Raw genomic sequence first — 21,361 nt, forward strand, 5'->3', positions numbered from 1 at the left:
AACCTTTCTCTTGCGTTTGTTAGAGCGAGGTAATGCAGACATCGCCGTTTGTAACTGTGCGGGAAAGTCCGCAGGAAGAAGGCCCCCTCCAGATGGAGGATTAGATGTGCTACGGGGAACTGCATGTGGATTGGATAATGTAGCAAGGGTAGTAATATCACGGGACACCGAGTCCTGAGAGGTAGACGGCTCAGAGGGACTAAGAGCCTTAGCAGGCTTGTCTCCCTTCTTATACTTTATAACAGTGTTAAGGCATATGGAACGTAATTGAGTGGGTAGTAAAACCACGGACTCCTCACAATATAAACAGGTATGATTTAGTACAGAAGGAGTACCTTCTAACATGTCAGAGTCCTCCACAGCTCAGGTTATACCCACAGAAGGACACAAATTATAGAAAACTGCACCTTTATACTCCCAATGGCTGGGGCACTCACCACCTCCTAGACCCAGAGAGTTAACAGAGAAAACGCACTCCTCAGGTTCAAGTCTCAGATGGAATGGAGGAAATGAACATAGACCACACCCGGTCACATGGAGTGCAAGACAGTACTTTCCCTGTTATTACAAGTACAGCAAGTAATAGGAGTTATGCAACACTTTCAAAAACGAAAGTGAAACTTAAAAGTGAAACCTGTTTGTTCCAGCCAAAAACACACAGCCTATCCACCCAAGAACAAATCACACAAAGCAGCATGTAAATAATTATTACACTGATTAATTAACCCCAACTTTTCAATAAACCCCCTTCAGAGGATATTAACCCAGGATCCTATCAAGGTATAAAGGAGCCACACCGTGACCCTGTTGTGGCGTCACAGTTACCTCCAGGATCCATGCTGTGGAACAGAACACAGCCTCTCAAGTGTGACAGACTTATAGCAGTGCTCCTGAAACTTGAGTGAGAGAAAGCAGGCAGTGAAACTCGTCAACACTGATTGCTTAGGAGCTGTTAGCATTAGTCTGGATGATTTTGCAGAAAAACTTTCTCTGCATCTCCAGACTCTAACTTTCGTCAATACTCTCACTGAGAGGTTAACATGACTACTTAAAACTCCAGGCCTATCTCGAAGGGCAGATACCCTTTTTTTAGGACTCTCTGAATCTTCTGACAGTTCTCTGCCACCTCCTAACATGACGAAAGGCAAAGAATGACTGGAGTAATGAGGAAGTGGGAGGGAGGGAAGTGGGAGGCCGACACCTACATAATATGTATTAACCCCTAATCTGCCCCCCCCAACGTCGCCGCTACCTTACCTACACTTATTAACCCCTAATCTGCCAACCGGACCTCGCCGCCACTATAATAAATGTATTAACCCCTAAAGCTAAGTCTAACCCTAACACCCCCCCCTAAGTTAAATATAATTTTATTCTAACGAAATAAATTAACTCTTATTAAATAAAGCATTCCTATTTAAAGCTAAATACTTACCTGTAAAATAAACCCTAATATAGCTATAATATAACGAATAACTATATTGTAGCTATTTTAGGATTTATATTTATTTTACAGGCAACTTTGTATTTATTTTAACTAGGTACAATACCTATTAAATAGTTATTAACTATTTAATAGCTACCTAGTTAAATAATTACAAAATTACCTGTAAAATAAATCCTAACCTAAGTTACAATTAAACCTAACACTACACTATCAATAAATAAATTAAATCAATTAACTACAAGTATCTACAATTAAATAAACTAAACTAAATTACAAGAAAAAAAACACTAAATTGCAAAAAATAAAAAAAGATTACAAGAATTTTAAGCTAATTACACCTACTCTAAGCCCCCTAATAAAATAACAAAGCCCCCCAAAATAAAAAAATTCCCTACCCTAATCTAAATTAAAATAGTTAACAGCTCTATTACCATACCAGCCCTTAAAAGGGCTTTTTGCAGGGCATGCCCCAAAGAAATCAGCTCTTTTGCCTGTAAAAAAAACACAATACCACCCCCCAACATTTACAACCCACCACCCACATACCCCTACTCTAACCCAAACCCCCCTTAAATAAACCTAACACTACCCCCCTGAAGATCTCCCTACCTTGAGTCGTCTTCACTCAGCCGAGCAGCGATGGACCAAAAGAAGACATCCGGAGCGGCAGAAGTCTTCATCCTATCCGGGCAGAAGAGGACATCCGGACCGGCAAACATCTTCATCCAAGCGGCATCTTCTATCTTCATCCATCCGACTAGGAGCGGCTCCATCTTCAAGACCTCCGGCGCGGAACATCCTCTTCTACCGACGACTACCGATGATTGAAGGTTCCTTTAAGTGATAGCATTCTATCAGCCAATTGGAATTAAGGTAGGAAAAATCTGATCCAATCAGCCAATCAGATTGAGCTTGCATTCTATTGGCTGCTCTGAGCAGGCGGACAGGAATCGCCACAATTCAACCCGATCGAGTATGATCGGGTTGATTGACACCTCCCTGCTGGCGGCCCATTTGCCGCGAGTCTGCAGGGGGTGGCGTTATACCAGCAGCTCTTGTGAGCTGCTGGTGCAATGCTGAATACGGAGAGCATATTGCTGTTTGCATTCAGCGATGTCTGTCGGACCTGATCCGCACTGTCGGTTTTTTGGGCGGATGGTCCCTCTTTTGAATTTTGAAATATTGGGAGGTATGATATATGTGAGTGTTATAGTATAATCAAAATTAAACTTTCATGATTCAGATACAGTAGGCAATTTTAAGCAACTTTCTACTTTACTCTTATTATTATATTTTCCTTGTTCTCTTGGTATCTTTATTTTAAAAAGCTGGAAAGTAAGCTTGGGAGCCGAACCATTTTTGGTTCAGAGTCTGGGTACATTTAGACACCAGTCAACAAGCGCTACCCAGGTTCTGAACTTAAAATGGGCCGGCTTCTAAGCTTACATTCCAGCTTTTTAAAATAAAGATACCAAGAGAACGAAGAAAAATTGATAATAGGAGTAAATTAGGAAGTTGCTTAAAATTGCATGCTCTATTGGAATCATGCAAGTTTAATTTTGATTATACTATCCCTTTAAGCAGAAGACAATCACTTGGATATGGCATAATTGGACATCCCTAATGTATCTTATTCAGGGGTCACTATGCTCATTTCCAAAGACTTGCTTATTAAATTGCATCCATCTCTCCCGGTACATATACACTATACACTGGGTTACTATATTAGAACAGACATAAAGCGACTTCCGCTATATAAGCATATACATATATATTTACTGGGAACACACAATTTCCATACACCGCAATGTAAAGGCACTTTTCAGTGCCATTTGTTTTCTAACACCCCACTCCCGCCAACTTTAGACCCCAAAAACTGCCTAGTGCAGTTGTTTTTTTATTAAAAAAACACTCCTTTTTTAAATAAAAAACTACAATGCCCTCTATTTTTAAGGCATTTGGGGCACAAAAGGGGTTAAAAGGTATATGGTATATGTCAAGGTATTTGAATGGGAAGGGCTATATTGTATATATATATATATATACAATATATACATACATATACATTTCTAAATATGTGTATGTATGTTTATATGTGTAGATATGTATATACATATATAAACTTATATACATAGGTATATATACTTTGGAGCCGTTTTCACTCAAATACCTGAAAACAAATATTAAAATTTATTAAAAATTATTTTTCTTAATACTATTTTTTTCTGTGTTTTTACTGAAAATATTTTACATTCCAATGTTCTATTCATAGGGGAATATGTTCTATATATATTTAAATATATATTCCTATATATATACACCCCTCACATTTTTGTAAATATTTTATTATATCTTTCTATGTGACAACACTGAAGAAATGACACTTTACTAGAATGTATGTGAGTGTACAGCCTGTATAACAGTGTAAATTTGCTGTCCCCTCAAAATAACTCAACACACAATCATTAATATCTAAACGGTTGGCAACAAAAGTGAGTACACCCCTAAGTAGAAATGTCCAAATTGGGCCCAATTAGCCATTTTCCCTCCCCGGTGTCATGTGACTTGTTAGTGTTACAAGATCTCAGGTGTGAATGGGGAGCAGGTGTGTTAAACTTGGTGTTATCGCTCTCACACTCTCTCATACTGGTCACTGGAAGTTCAACATGGCACCTCATGGCAAAGAACTCTCTGAGGATCTGAAAAAAACGAATTGTTGCTCTACATAAAGATGACCTAGGCTATAAGAAGATTGCCAAGACCCTGAAACTGAGCTGCAGCACAGTGGGCAAGACCATACAGCGGTTTCACAGGACAGGTTTCACTCAGAACAGGCCTCGCCATGGTCGACCAAAGAAGTTGAGTGCACATGCTCAGCGTCATATCCACAAGTTTGTCTTTGGGAAATAGACGTATGAGTGCTGAAGGGGCGGGGGGGGGGGGTCAGCCTGTCAGTGCTCAGACCATATGCTGCACATTGCATCAAATTGGTCTGCATGGCTGTCGTCCCAGAAGGAAGCCTCTTATAAAGATAATGCACAAAAAAGCCCATAAACAGTTTGCTGAAGACAAGCAGACTAAGGACATGGATTACTGGAACCATGTCCTGTGGTCTGATGAGAACAAGATAAACTTATTTGGTTGAGATGTGTCAAGCGTGTGTGGCGGCAACCAATTGAGGAGTACAGAGACAAGTGTGTCTTGCCTACAGTCAAGCATGGTGGTGGGAGTGTCATGGTCTGGGCCTGCATGAGTGCTGCCGGCACTGGGGAGCTACAGTTTATTGAGGGAACCATGAATGCCAACATGTACTGTGACATACTACAGCTGAGCATGATCCGCTCCCTTCGGATACTGGGCCCCATGGAAGTTTTCAAACATGATAACGATCCCAAACACACCTCCAAGACGACCTCTGCCTTGCTAAAGAAGCTGAGGGTAAAGGTGATAGACTGACCAAGCATGTCTCCAGACCTAAACCCTATTGAGTATATGTAGGGCATCCTCAAACGGAAGGTGGGGGAGCGCTCCGTGATGTTGTCATGGAGGAGTGGAAGAGGACTCCAGTGGCAACCTGTGAAGCTCTAGTGAACTCCATGCCCAAGAGGGTTAAGGCAGTGCTAGAAAATAATGGTGGCCACACAAAATATTGACACTTTGGGCCCAATTTGGACATTTCCACTTAGGGGTGTACTCAGTTTTGTTGCCAACGGTTTAGACATTAATGGCTGAGTTATTTTGAGGGGACAGCAAATTAACACTGTTATACAGGCTGTACACTCACTACTTTACATTGTAGCAAAGTGTCATCTCTTCAGTGTTGTCACATGAAAAGATATAATAAAATATTTACAAAAATGTGAGGGGTGTACTCACTTTTGTGAGATACTGTATATATTCATGTAGATATATAGGTACATTTATATATTTTACAATATATATATATATATATAAATATATATTTAAAAATAAATACAACATTTTCTTCTATGTGAAGAACATTGGAATGCAAAATATTCATAAATACCTTTGGGTTAGTGCAGTTGGTCTAATGCGTGTTGGGTTACTGCGCGAGCGATAATCGTTACTTTTTTTCAGTTTGCACGCTTCATTGAAGTCTATGGGGAGAAAAAGTTAACGCAGTGGCAATATCCAAATTCCTGAAGTTAGCGTGTGTCGGCTTTTGCTCATGCGCAAACAATTTACTTTCAACTTGTAATATGGGTGCTAACCCGTCCGTATTAAAAGTTTACTTCAGGTGGTGCTTGCACGTGAACAAAAGCACTAAATAGTCTGACAATTGCAATCTTGCCTATTTTGTTTTCTTCATGTGCATTCATAGTACTTAAAATTGGAAGTAGTAATATATTTGGTGCCACTCTTTGGCCTCCAAATATAATATAAAAAAATTGCAAACTTTGGGTTTCTCACATTAATTATTTACACACAACTACCAGAGTCATAAGATAAATGGTTGTAAAAGCATCTAAGGGATCCCCTTTGTTCAGAAACAGTAGACATGCATGGCTTTGGTGTTGTTTTTTGGCAATTAGAAGGCTGCTAATAGTAGCTGCACAACACAATTCTGAAATTCCAAGTAGTGAAGGGGTTAATCAGGCACCTTGATAAGGTTAATTGTAGCTGTAGTATATGGATTACCCTCCCACCCCCTGATCCCTACCGTATCCCTCCCAAACAGCTCTGCTCCCCCCACACTCTGGTCACCACCATCTTAGGTACTGCAAGACAGTCTGCCAGTATACAGTTTAGGGCTTTTTTCTTTATTTTTTTTTATTTCTGTAGGGTTGGGAACCCTCCTCACCCACTCACATCCCTAAACCCTCCCCAAAGATTTCATCCAAAGATTCTGAGCTTTATGACATGTCGTAACAGAGAGGGGTGGATATTTACCTGGCCCCTTATGAAGGAGGTTGGGTCAAGCAATTTGATGTCAGAGAAACAGGTATAACAATTTGATTGTAACAATACAAGTTGTTCATTCTACATGGGAGGCTGTGTACCAACAGAGTGAGTGACAAACATTTTTTGCCAATCTCCCTGTCAGAGACATCTAAGCTAGTACAATATTAGGTTCTGTCTCCTTTTTATTTTAAAAACAATTTGCTTGTGTATAATTCTATTTGTTAACATCTTTTTTTTATTAATAATGCACTATGACTTGATTTTTGCTCTTAATAAATATTCATTTATTAAAGGGACAGTCAACACCAGAATTTTTGTTGTATAAAAAGATAGATAATCCCTTAATTACCCATTTCCCAGTTGTGCATAACCAACACAGCTATAATTATACACGTTTTACCTCTGGAATTACCTTGTATCTAAGCCTCAGCAGACTGCCCCCTTATTTCAGTTCTTTTGACAGACTTGCAGTTTAGCCAATCAGAGCTGTCTCCATGGTAAATTCACGGCATGAGCTCAATGTTATCTATATGAAATATGTGAACTAATGCCCTATAGTGGTGAAAAACTATAAAAATGCATTTAGATTAGAGGCGGCCTTCAAGGTCTAAGAAATTAGCATATAAACCTCTTAGGTTTAGCTTTCAACTAAGAATACCAAGCGAACAAAGCAAAATTGGTGATAAAAGTAAATTGGAAAGTTGTTTAAAATTACATGCCCTATCTGAATCATGAAAGTTTATTTTGGACTTGACTGTCCCTTTAAGTTTTTGCCTTTGTCTAATATTTGTACCACGTTACTGAAAGAGACTGGTATTATGGGTTTTTATTAGATTATTTCTTGCTAAATTGTATTCTTTTATTTAATTTGTTAGTCTGAGTTTCCCTAAGATTTCCCATATAATAAATCTTACATGGTGGCAGCTTAGAGATAGTTTAGTCTGTGTGGCATTAAAAGGGAGATTTGGGCATTTTTTCTAGAACAGAGAGTGTTGTTAACCCTTGCACCCACTGAACTAAGTCACAGACTTGCCTGGAGTGGCTAAACTAGCCGGTCACGCAACGTCAATACCAATCAACCAATAGGATTTGAGCAGCTAGCTAAAATCTTTCAGCCAATAGGAATGCAAGGGATGCCATCTTGGATGATGTCACTTGCATTGAAGATCCAGTTTACCTCAGTGACTGTATGAAGAGGATGCTCCGCGCCGGATGTCTTCAGGTTGGACCTGCTCAGCGCTGGATGGATGAAGATAGAAGATGCTGTCTGGATGAAGACTTCTTGCTGTCTGGATGAGGACTTCATCGGCTAGATGAAGATCGAAGAGGCCGCCTGGATGAAAACTTCTTGCCAGCTGGATGGATCCTTCAAGCGGGACTTCAAGAACTGTAAGTGGATCGTCTGAGGTTAGTGTTAGGTTTATTTAAAGTTTTTTTGAGTGGGTTTTATTTTTAAGTTAGGGTCTGGGCATGTAAAAGAGCTAAATGCCCTTTTAAGGGCTATGCCCATACAAATGCCCTTTTCAGGGCAATGTGTAGCTTAGGTTTTTTTAGATAGTTATTTTATTTGGGGGGGTTGGTTCGGGGGGTTTGTATTTTTTTACAGGTAAAAGAAATGATTTCTTTGGGGCAATTCCCCACAAAAGGCCCTTATAAGGGCCATTGGTAGTTTATTGTAGGCTAGGGTTTTTTTATTTTGGGGGGACTTTTTTATTTTGATAGGGCTATTAGATTAGGTGTAATTCTTTTCTATTTTTGATCATTTGTTTCTTATTTTTTGCAATTTAGTGCTTGTTTTTTATGTAATTTAGTTATTTTTATTCTTAGTAATTTTATTGTTTATTTTTTTTTGTAATTTTAGGTTTTAGTGTAAGGCAGGTTAGGTTTTATTTCACAGGTAAGTTTGTATTTATTTTAACTAGGTAGTTATTAAATAGTTAATAACTATTTACTAACTAGTCTAGCTAGTTAAAATAAATACAAACTTACCTGTGAAATAAAAATAAAACCTAAGCTAGATACAATATAACTATTAGTTATATTGTAGCTAGCTTAGGTTTTATTTCACAGGTAAGTATTTAATAAGGTATTATTTAGTTAATAATTGTAACTTTAGTTTAGATCTATTTTAATTATGTTAAAGTTAGGGGGGTTAAGGTTAGGTTTAGGTTTAGGGTTTCATATAGTTAGTTTGTTGCAATGTGGGGGGCTTGCAATTTAGGGGTTAATAGGTTTATTTAGTTAATAATTGTAAATTTAATTTAGCTATATTTTTATTATGTTAAAGTTAATGGGTGTTAGGGTTAGGCTTAGGGTTAAGTTAGGGTTAGGGTTACGTTAGGTTTAGGGGTTAATGGATTTATTTAGTGGTAGGGATGTGGGAGGCCAGAGGTTTAGGGGTTAATAACTTCAGTATAGTGACGGTGACATCGGGAGCGGCAGATTAGGGGTTAATAGTTTTATTTAGGTGGCGGCGATGTTGGAGCGGCAGATTAGGAGTTAATAACATTACGTAGGTGGCGGCAATGTTTGGGGCGGCAGAATAGGGGTTAATAACTGTATGTAGGTGGCGGTGATGTTGGGGCAGCAGATTAGTGGTGTTTAGACTCGGGGTTTATGTTAGGCTGTAAGGTTTAAACATTATTTTCTTATTCCCCATAAACATCAATGGGGCTGTGTTACTGAGCTTTTGTTGCTGCGATCACAGGTGTTAGGCTTTTTTTTTGCAGGCTCTCCCCATTGATGTCTATGGGGAAATCTTGCATGAGCACGTCAAAGCAGCGCTTGTTTTCGGTGCGGTATGGAGCTCAACGCAACCATTTCGCCTGCGCATGCCTGCTTTTTCAAAACCTGTGATACCAGCGCTATAGGGAGGTAAAATAACGCCGCTTTTGTGGCGGTCGTTAAAATCCCTATAGCGCTCAAAACTTGTAATCTAGCTGATTGCCATCCACTCTCCCATATAGATGTGCACACTCAGGCTCATTCAGGATCTCTTCCACTCTTCAGTCTACACACCCAGGTGTTCCCCCATACTTAAACACACCATCTTTAAAGGGACATTAAACCCAATTTTTTTCTTTCATGTTTCAGATAGAGAATACCATTTTAAACAACGTTCTAATTTACTTATATTATCTAATTTGCTTCATTCTCTTGATATTCTTTCCTAAAAAGCATATCTAGATAGGCTCAGTAGCTTCTGATTGGTGGCTGCACATAGATGCCTCATGTGATTGGCTCACCAATGTGCATTGCTATTTCTTTAACAAAGGATATCTAAAGATTGCAGTAAATTAGATAATGGAAGTGAATTGGAATGTTGTTTAAAATTGTATTCTCTATCTGAATCATGAAATAAAAATGTTGGGTTTAGTGGCCCTTTAAGTAAACATACCATTGTATGTTTGTGGAATAGTTTAATCTTGAAAACTTGTTAGGCAGATAGATTCTAAATTAGACAAAATAACTACTCTCTCTGTAATGTTGTCTAAATTTTGCCCTTCAAATTCTAAATACCTATAGTATCTGTAGCAAATTTCTTTTTTTATATTGGCATTACAAAAATTAAGAATGTCCTTTAAGCTAGATTAGACACAGATGAACTGTATTTACTCATTAACTCTCTAGACAAATTCCACTTTACCCTTGTTAGTACTTAGTAATGAACCCATTAGTGTTTTTTTTTTTATAAAATGCTTGCTTTTGCCTTAACAACCATTTTTATAGCTCATTCAGTCTATCCATCTCTGTATCCATGCACAAAAGTTATACATCTGCCTGCTCTGCCAATTATATTTTAACAAATAAAAATTTTAAACAAAATTCATAATATTCTACAGTATCAAAAGGTACAAGAAGCCCTTCCGAATTATCTCTATGTCAAATTTAAAGGCAACTACTTAGGAAAAATCCTGATTACCTGCCAGTGGGAGAAAAAAAAACATTTTTTTTAGGATTGAATATCTTGAGCGATATATACTGTATATATGTGTGTGTGTATGTTTTCACTTTTACATTTTGTTCCTTAACAAAGAGGCCTGTTTTTCCACTATCATATAAATGTGTTCTATCACTTACAGATGCTTTTCCATTTTGCATATACAGATCTGCTACTTTCAGTTATCACCTAATACCATTATGTTAGCTATATAATATAGAGAGGGTGATAGCTGCACTTCAATTTCCGCACCAATAGGTTCCAATCCAAAGCAGGGGATGTATTTCAGATACTGGGGCAGTGGAACCTTGCCATAAACAATAACTCGTTGGCGTATTAGTGATATAGTATAACAGCTATGTAGGAACTGAGTTTGAACTAATAACTTCCAAATGTTTGGATGTTAGCACAAGCCTGGTCGAAACTAATGCAATTGCAGAGATATGGAATCCACTTACTCAGACATAAGTCATGTCACGAACACTTTCATCATATTTGCCATCAAGTTTATATCTCTGATATTTCTGACAATTATATATGGCTCTGTGCTCCTCATTTTCAGAGAAAATATTTAACCACATATATACAGAATGGTTGTTCTTATACTAAATAAAAAGTAAATTTTCCCTAAAACAAACAATACATTTGACTGCATTTCTGGTGAAATGCTTGTGCAATGCCGCTTCTGATGAAATGCTTGTGCAATACCAATCGGCCGCTAGCAGAGATGGTGGATGAGTTAAGGTGCAGTGGTCTTACGACCGCAGCTTCTTAACTTTCAGCCGGACCTGAAACTTTGGGGGTAGATGGCAGCATTCGCTGCTTGATAAATCTATCCCAAAGTGTTTACTGTACCTTTAACAAAAACATTTCCATGTATAGAGGACACTGTAAAACAGCCTGTTTCATTGTTGTAATAAAAAAGCACTAAGCAGTGGGTTATACTTAATAGAAATCATTGCAATATGTATTATCCAGCATTTTAAAATGATTTTACCTTTTATTTCTTTTTGTAACTTCCTTTGTGCAATGTCCATTACTTCCTGTCACAACCCCACAAGGGGGTTAAGGTCCCTACATGAAGCCAAAGGATCAGATTTTTTCTTTGAAGTGTTCTTAGGAAACCCTATCAAATTGTTGCAGTCAGTTTAAGGCTAATGCTCAGTAGAGGACTTTTGCTGCAAAAATCATGTGACATTAGAACTTAGGTTTTGTAATGGTGGCACCCTTACCTATCTGTAGACAGGGCTACACTGACAAATTCTATGGGGCCGAATTATCAAGCTCCGAATGGAACTTGATGGCCCCTGTTTCCGCTGTCCCATAACTTGTCCGCCTGCTCTGAGGCCGCGGACATCAATCCGCCCGATCTTATACGATCAGGCTGATTGACACCCCCTGCTAGCAGCCAATTGGCTGCAAATCTGCAGGGGCGGCACTACACAAACAGTTCACAAGAACTGCTTGTGCAATGATAAATGCCGACATCATATGCTGTCGGCATTTATCGATCTGCGGCAGACATGATATGCTACATTGTATCATGTCCGCTTGCACTTTGGTAAATTAGCCCCTATGTGCTCATTTAGCAAGAAAACAAGTAAGATGTTTGTTGTCTATATTATTAATTTTTATGCAATCGGATTCTTTTTATGTCTACTTTGATTTTTTTTACTGTTTTATATGCCTTTAAACTTTGGCAGATATCAGCCGTTATAATAATTTTTTTATGATTGAAAAATTCTAAATTGTATGGTACATACTTATTAAAAGATGATATTGTCTAACTTTGAAAAGTCTCATTGGTAAATCATTTTCATTTGAGGTTAAACTGTTTATTTTATTTTGACAATCAATAAATATACATGCACCAAATTCATTGAATCAATTCATTTTACATTTATTTATTTGCATTGTTTATGTTTTAACATTGTACACGTTTTAATCTGTGTAATCGTTTTCTTATTTCATTATTTCTTGTACAAGTTTAATGCTCTGTTTTATTATAATTTTTCAGACTGATGTCATGCATCAAAACGTGTATGATTATATTCATGTGGACGATAGACAGGAATTCTGCAGACAGCTCCACTGGGCTATGAATCCACAGCAGATGGTGCATGTTCAGGAATCGCAAACACAAACAGGTTGGTTTATTGGCAAACTTTACAAATCATAAAAACAGAAAACACTTGTAAGGTAACTATCTATCATATTGTCTCAAATGAAAAAAATAAAATAATGAAAAAATAGAGCGGTGCCACTATAATACATTTCTCATAAAAACAATGAGATATATTTGCTGTTATCGTTCCATTGTTTGTCAGATGAACAATATGTTGTAATCCAGTGGTCGTCCGCGAGAAGATATTGGTGGTCCTTGACACCATCAAGCAGGAATGAATCTCCTCTGATGGTGTCACCCCCGTCGTGCCGCAACTCCCTACAGTGCCTGGCAGGACATCAGTGAAAACCAACAGAGAAGGAGTTAAATTACAATCTCCTTATGCACGTTGCGTAGTACTGCGCAACTTGTGTAGCTAGATAGTATTTTTAACTCCTCCAGCCCAGCGCGCTGCTCAGAGGAAGATGCTTCCATTTTAAAGCCAGCAGAGGTTGGTATAGTCTTGGCTTGCAATTAAAGTATATAAAAAAAGAAAATCTTAAAAAAAAAATCTCTCTTATATTTCATTTATTTTCTTCCTTCACCTGTCTCTTTGTAGTGGTTTTCCTAATTCCTTCAGATGGACTTACATCACTGTTTGTCTTCCTCCCCTCCATCTTCTTTTTTTATTTATTAAATATTAATTATTTTTCATTCTAATAATTTTCCCGCGCACAAAGCCAACTTAAAGGGATAGTAAACCCCAAAATATAATTCAGATAGAACATACAATTTTAAACAACTTTCCAATGTAGTTCTATTATCAAATGTTCTTCATTCTTTTGTTATCCATTGCTGAAGGGACAGCATTGCACTACTGAGAGGAAGCTGAAAATATCTATTTAGCCAATCATAAGAGACAAATGTGTGCAGGCACCAATTAGCAGCAGCTCCTACTAGTGTAGGATATGTGCGTATTCATTTTTTAACAAGGGATACTAAGATAATGAAGCACATTTGAAAATAGAAGTGAATTTAAAAGTGTTTTAAAATGACTTGCTCTATGTGAATCGTGCAAGTTTAATTTTGACTTTCCTATCCCTTGAATTTATGACTCCAATCTCTGCCCATGATCATAAGTCGTTTTGAATAATTCCTAACTGGGGAGGTAACTTGTGGTCCTTTTACACATAATTATTTTTTCCCACTTTCTACCTCTCCATTTCCACCTCAAAAGTTGGCATTCACCCATCATCTGTCATTTGGAAGTATTCTCTCAGTTCTGTAATTCAGTTAGTTAATTCCAAAAAATAAGCTAAAAATGTATAAATATATACATAATGTAAACTTAGCTATGGTTATACTAGTTATATACAGTATGTGTGTGTATATATATATATATATATATATATATACAGTATATATACAGTATATATATATATATATACACACACACATTATAGAGGTTTTTACCTTTTAAAAAAAAATCATGTTAGTGGTCCATGGGATTAAAAATTGTGAGTTTAGTGGTCCCTGAGGTCCGAAAAGGATCTAGAGCATTGTTTTCCTAAAGAACATCATTTCCAATTCCTCATATGCCATTGGTGGACCCATATCCTAAAACAGTAATATAGTTCTCAAACATAGCCATTCTGCAGATCACATTTTACCTGGTTTAGCCAATTACATAAAACGCCTCTCATGTTTGTGTAAAAACTGGGCTTTATTCTAAGGCTCCCTAGAGAGGCCAGAAAGCAAAACCTGTAACCTAGGTTTTCAGAATGCTGCTAATTGCCAAAACCAGCTGTTTCATTTGCAGGTTACTAAACTACACTGTTTAACTTCCTATGCACCATAAAGTAAATACGTTTTCAACAAATTGGCAGTAACTATTGTAGGATGAGTCACCAGCCATCCATAGACCAATGAGAATTAATAGTTTGAAACTGCTGTTTGTGGGTAGATTTTCTGCACACGTTTTAATGGGGTTAGTATAATAGGTGAAAAGAGACTAATTTCCATTTCATTTTCCAGAAATTCTTGGTGTAGTGGAAGCCTTAAAGACCTATGTGTGATTAGCCAAAGATGGCATCTGCCTAGCTGCCTAGTACTGTTTTTTATTTGGTATAAATTAAGAGGTCTGGTGGGCGTGTCCGAACCGCATACCTGACAGGACGCATTCACTGTAAACTCTGAAAGAATCCCCTTTAATCTGCAGATTTTAGAGCAATTAACAGCTAATCTATCTACATAATTTAACAAACAACAGTTGTCTAGCAAACAGTGACTATATTTCAACTTTGGATTGCTGTTTATATGAAATCAGGGCCACAGTTCGGTGGAGCAAGACCTAAGACGGCGGCCTACACATAGGTAACGACCCCCCCAGACTCTCCGGGTTATCAGTGCCGGCAGCAGGTGTCTACCTTACTGACTTTCTTTGCAACATCACACAGAGCAGCAAATAGCTACTAACATTACAACAGTGCGTACAGTACCGACCATAAGTTCATCCCAAAATGGCGATCGCATGAGAGAAAGCACAGGACCTGGATCGGCGTTTTGCTAGACTGGAGAGCTTGCTTCTCAAAATTTACCAAAAATCACAACCTCTAGACTACATGGAGAACATTATACCATCGATAAAACACATGGATATAAAAAGACTCAGGACAGGATCTTACAAACAAAGAAGGCGACTGGAAGGGAACAACAAAGTAGGACAAGCGTTCTTTGGTACAATATCTCTCGTTTCAGCTGGAAGATCGACAATTAACCAAAGCGCCACTTGATGATAAGTATAACTTACACAGCAGAGAGATGTCCCTGGCTGACTTCAAATCGCAGGCCGTGCTGAAGGGCCCCAGCGTGGCTGACAGAAAGTCATACACAGTTGCCGGATAAGAACGCTCTCGTCTCTTCTGATGGGGAGCAGCTGAGCTCTCCTCTCATAAGCACTATGGCATATTCAGACAGTCAGGATCAGATGGTCATCGCCTCTCTCCCGCAGAACATACACCCTGCTGAGAGCAACACACGTTCAGAACTGCTTGAACCCCTACACATCACAGCATCTGTACAGATACTGTACCTTTAACACTCAGGAATACCACCTGACATAACGGGAAGCTCAACCTACGTACCCCAAGAATATTGGAAGAGGGGCTTAGGTGCTTCTTTTTTTGGGACTTAACAGTGAAGCTACCAGAGCACGCAACACTCTTCACATAGTTTCTCTCATTGATTTTGTCTCAATGCCTTCTAACAAGCAGACAGCCAATAGAGAAGGCATGGGTTAATAACAAGGCAGCATAAATCAACACTTTGGGGCCGAATTATCATTGTGCGAGCGGACATGATCCGATATTGTGGATCATGTCCACTGCACATCGATAAATGCCGACAGCATACGCTCTCAGCATTTATCATTGCACCAGCAGTTCTTGTGAACTGCTGGTGACCACAGTAGTCAGTGACATGGTCCACCCCCCCATACTGTATATAGTGGTACTGTATAGTGACACTGTTTACCCCCTGCCCCTCTCCCCATGCTGTAGTAACAAGGTCTGTAATTTGATGGTTCCACAAACATACACAAACACACATACATGCATAAATACACACACACACATCATACACACACACACATAATCACCAATGGGTAAAACAGAAACAATAACCCCTGTAGTCATGTCACACTCACATGATATCAGTGCAGGCAGTGGTAGGTTAACGTTTTTTATTTAAAAAAAAATATATAAATTTTTTTTTTTTTAGCTGGGCCCCCACCCTCAGGGGCCCAGTCGCACCTGCGTCCTCTGCACCCCCTGTAGTTTCGCCCCTGACTATGATCTCTCAAGTACACTATAGAGTACCAGATATGATGTGTATATCTAACATTTTATTTGTACATTGTTTATTGTATAAGAATTCACCGTTTTGTCCTTAATAAAAAAAAATAAAAAAAATAATTAAGAGGTCTGGGTAAACAGGTGTTTTATTTTTAAAGTTGTCCTTACAGTCGGCTTCTTGAGGTACACACAGTCTTAATATTCTCATTAGGTGAAAACATCAACAGAGAAATGTATTGACTTTGGTTTAGATATGACTGAAATTAAGACTCCAGTAATTCAGAGAATTATTTTTTAGCAATTGTATATAGTGAAAATATCAATAACATAGTTAAAGGATAACTTTCTGTTATAATTTTTAAGCTAAACAACTAACATATTAAAGTTAATAAACATTAATTAAAACCTACTGACCTATATTTTCTCCAAAACAAAGTTTCATAACGTTCTAAAAGTTATATCTTTTATTCGCCGATGATGTCACGTTATCCTGCCCACTATTTTCAGCACTGCATGTTCAAAATACTTAAACCAATAACTTTGTGTTTAAAGAGCCATTTTGAAACCTAGGTATTGTAAACGGATTGGTACAGAGCAAAGGATACCCACGGAGTGGGTTTGGAAAACAATTAAATTTGCAGACAAGATTTCTGATATACGGTAGAGATAGGTTAATGAAATGCTATTGATAAAAAGCGTATTTGGGGTAGTTAGTAACAGGCATAGAAAATATTTACTTACAGTGGCCCTTTAACGTAAAAGTGATGCTGTTCATTTAAAACAAATAAAATAGCATAACAAAAAAATGTTAAAAAGGAAATAAAAGTGCAGACTAAAAAAAGTAAACAAATATAACAATATGAATTTCACCAAATAAAGGCATAGATTACAAAAATATTAGTTTTTTTGTGCTTTAACATCTCTCAAGCGCAATCGATAGTGTTTTGGGTTTTTTTGCGCTTATATTAAATGTCCAAAGTTAATTTTTATAATTTGAGCGTTAGTCTGGGGTGCGCTAGCATCTGCATGTTGAATTGCATGGATGCTAAATCCCTCACATAAAAGACTTCTATGGACGCGTGTAGTAAGCTTCATGTTGAATATTGCTCGAGCGCCGAAGGTGTGCTAAGCCCATAGTGCACAAGAAGTGGGGGCCTTCATGTAATTCTGTGCTGTACTATTAATAATAACGGTTTACTTCAGGTCTTAAAGTGATTGTAAACTTTACATGTTTTAAAATCAGGTCTGGAATCTAAGCAATATTTTACAGGGACTTTAATTGATCACTTCTAATAAAGATGCAGTGTAACTTACTTTTTAATCTAGCCATGCTATTCTAATAATTATATTCTAATAATCTAATCTAATAATGATTTTAAAACATTTAAAGTTTACCATCACTTTAAAAATCACTAAATTTTACAGTGGTGCTTTATATTCTTTTGTTTTTCCCTACCTGGGGGAACGGACTATCGATGTGATCTTTATATTCTGCAAGTCAGCTCACCACTTGTAATATGAGTGCAATAAGCGTGCTAATAGCACTATCCATTCAAATTATAGGTTGCGCTCAAAACATTTTTTGCCGTGAAAGATAATGCACCCTGCACTACTGATTGTGCAATATCTCAAAATTGTCAGGCACAAGTATAAATACAACATATGCTGTTTGCAATATTTGCTCGATAGCTTGGGAGAGACAGTGTTTGCAAAAAAAATAAAAAAAAATGCCATTGTGTGTAGATGTCAGAAACCAGATTATGCTGTTGGCAAAAAAAGTGCAAATTGCAGAACCAAAAAAAAAAAAAAGCATTCTTTCATGTTATACAAGGATTTTTATTCTCCTGAACACTACATATTTTATATAGTAATAAAAAACAAGCTGTGTAGATTACGGCATTCTATGTGAAATTTATGGAATTCATTTCAATCACATTTTTCAGTGATCTTGAATTTACAACCCTCTCTTATACTGCTATTATGTATAATCCCTCTAATATGTATTTATGCTTTGCTTGTCCTAGCACATAATATAATATGTACAACAATATAAAAAAGCACCACTCAGTAACTATAATGAAAATGATAGACTAAAAAAAAGCAGAAAAATAACTTGCGTCTTTAAATAAATTACAGCTATAAGAGTTGTATATGTTTATATAACTAAATAAAATCCATAAAATGCATAAAAACAGAATTTATGCTTACCTGATAAATTACTTTCTCCAACGGTGTGTCCGGTCCACGGCGTCATCCATAACTTGTGGGAATATTCTCCTCCCCAACAGGAAATGGCAAAGAGCACAGCAAAAGCTGTCCATATAGTCCCTCCCAGGCTCCGCCCCCCCAGTCATTCGACCGACGGACAGGAGAAAAAAAGGAGAAACTATAGGGTGCCGTGGTGACTGTAGTTAAAGAAAGAAATTAATCAAACCTGATTAAAAAACCAGGGCGGGCCGTGGACCGGACACACCGTTGGAGAAAGTAATTTATTAGGTAAGCATAAATTCTGTTTTCTCCAACATTGGTGTGTCCGGTCCACGGCGTCATCCATAACTTGTGGGAACCAATACCAAAGCTTTAGGACACGGATGAAGGGAGGGAGCCAATCAGGTTACCTAAACAGAAGGCACCACGGCTTGCAAAACCTTTCTCCCAAAAATAGCCTCCGAAGAAGCAAAAGTATCAAATTTGTAGAATTTGGCAAAAGTGTGCAGAGAAGACCAAGTCGCTGCCTTACATATCTGATCAACAGAAGCCTCGTTCTTGAAGGCCCATGAGGAAGCCACAGCCCTAGTAGAGTGAGCTTCGATTCGTTCAGGAGGCTGCCGTCCGGCAGTCTCGTAAGCCAATCGGATGATGCTTTTCAGCCAAAAGGAAAGAGAGGTAGCAGTAGCTTTTTGACCTCTCCTCTTGCCAGAATAAACGACAAACAGAGAAGACGTTTGTCTGAAATCCTTTGTTGCTTCTAAATAGAACTTTAAAGCACGGACTACATCTAAATTGTGTAACAAACGTTCCTTCTTTGAATCTGGATTCGGGCACAAAGAAGGCACAACTATTTCCTGGTTAATATTCTTGTTGGAAACAACTTTTGGAAGGAAACCAGGTTTAGTACGTAAAACAACCTTATCTGAATGAAACACCAGATAGGGCGGATTACACTGCAGAGCAGATAATTCAGAAACTCTTCTCGCAGAAGAAATAGCAACCAAAAACAGAACTTTCCAAGATAACAACTTGATATCTATGGAGTGTAAGGGTTCAAACGGAACCCCTTGAAGAACTGAAAGAACTAAATTTAGACTCCAGGGAGGAGTCAAAGGTCTGTAAACAGGCTTGATCATGACCAAAGCCTGAACAAAAGCTTGAACATCTGGCACAGCTGCCAGTCGTTTGTGTAACAAGACAGATAAAGCAGAAATCTGTCCTTTTAGAGAACTCGCTGATAATCCCTTATCCAAACCTTCTTGGAGAAAGGAAAGGATCCTAGGAATTTTAATCTTACTCCATGAGAATCCCTTGGATTCACACCAACAGATATATGTTTTCCATATTTTATGGTAAATCTTTCTAGTCACAGGTTTTCTGGCTTGTACCAGAGTATCTATCACAGAATCCGAAAACCCACGCTTAGATAACATCAAGCGTTCAATTTCCAAGCCGTCAGCTGGAAAGAAACTAGATTTGGATGTTCGAATGGACCTTGTACTAGAAACGAGAGATGTGGAACCTTCCCCTTGGGGGTAGTTACTTGAATTCTAGAAGATAACCCTGAGAGACTATTTCTAGTTCCCAGGGATCCTGAACATCTCTTGCCCAGGCCTGAGCAAAGAGAGAGAGTCTGCCCCCTACTAGATCCGGTCCCGGATCGGGGGCTACCCCTTCATGCTGTCTTGGTAGCAGCAGCAGGTTTCTTGGCCTGTTTACCCTTGTTCCAGCCTTGCATCGGTTTCCAAGCTGGTTTGGTCTGGGAAGCATTACCCTCTTGTCTAGAGGCTGCAGATTTGGAGGCTGGTCCGTTCCTGAAATTGCGAAAGGAACGAAAATTGGACTTATTCTTAGCCTTGAAAGGCCTATCTTGTGGGAGGGCATGGCCCTTACCCCCAGTGATATCTGAAATAATCTCTTTCAATTCTGGCCCAAAGAGGGTCTTACCCTTGAAAGGGATATTAAGCAATTTTGTCTTGGAAGATACATCCGCTGACCAAGATTTTAGCCAGAGCGCTCTGCGCGCCACAATTGCAAACCCTGAATTTTTCGCCGCTAATCTAGCTAACTGCAAAGCGGCATCTAAAATAAAGGAATTAGCTAACTTAAGTGCGTGAATTCTGTCCATAACCTCCTCATACGGAGTCTCTCTACTGAGCGACTTTTCTAGTTCTTCGAACCAGAACCACGCTGCTGTAGTGACAGGAATAATACACGAAATAGGTTGAAGGAGATAACCTTGCTGTACAAAAATCTTTTTAAGCAACCCTCCAATTTTTTATCCATAGGATCTTTGAAAGCACAATTATCCTCAATAGGAATAGTCGTGCGTTTGGCTAGTGTAGAAACTGCCCCCTCGACCTTAGGGACTGTTTGCCATAAGTCCTTTCTGGGGTCGACCATAGGAAATAATTTCTTAAATATAGGAGGAGGGACAAAAGGTATGCCAGGCTTCTCCCACTCCTTATTCACTATGTCGGCCACCCGCTTGGGTATTGGAAAAGCGTCGGGGTGCACCGGGACCTCTAGGAACTTGTCCATCTTGCACAATTTTTCTGGGATGACCAAGTTGTCACAATCATCCAGAGTAGATAGCACCTCCTTAAGCAGTGCGCGGAGATGCTCTAATTTAAATTTAAATGTCACAACATCAGGTTCTGCCTGCTGAGAAATTCTTCCTGAATCAGAAATTTCCCCATCTGACAAAACCTCCCTCATAGCCACTTCAGATTGGTGTGAGGGTATGACAGAGCAATTATCATCAGCGCCCTCCTGCTCTACAGTGTTTAAAACAGAGCAATCGCGCTTTCTCTGAAATGCAGGCATTTTGGATAAAATATTTGCTATGGAGTTATCCATTACTGCTGTCAATTGTTGCATAGTAA

At 38.4% G+C, this 21,361-nt stretch overlaps 1 protein-coding gene across 1 annotated transcript in view; it reads left to right on the forward strand.

The window, feature by feature from the left end:
• Positions 1-21,361, forward strand: part of AHRR (aryl hydrocarbon receptor repressor) — a 647,930-nt gene that overhangs the window by 503,984 nt on the left and 122,585 nt on the right. The window contains 1 exon segment of the mRNA XM_053714392.1: positions 12,328-12,457. Within this exon segment, the coding sequence (XP_053570367.1) occupies positions 12,328-12,457 (130 nt within the window).

Source organism: Bombina bombina, chromosome 5, assembly GCF_027579735.1.
Source record: "Bombina bombina isolate aBomBom1 chromosome 5, aBomBom1.pri, whole genome shotgun sequence".
Taxonomy (NCBI): Eukaryota; Metazoa; Chordata; class Amphibia; order Anura; family Bombinatoridae; genus Bombina; species Bombina bombina.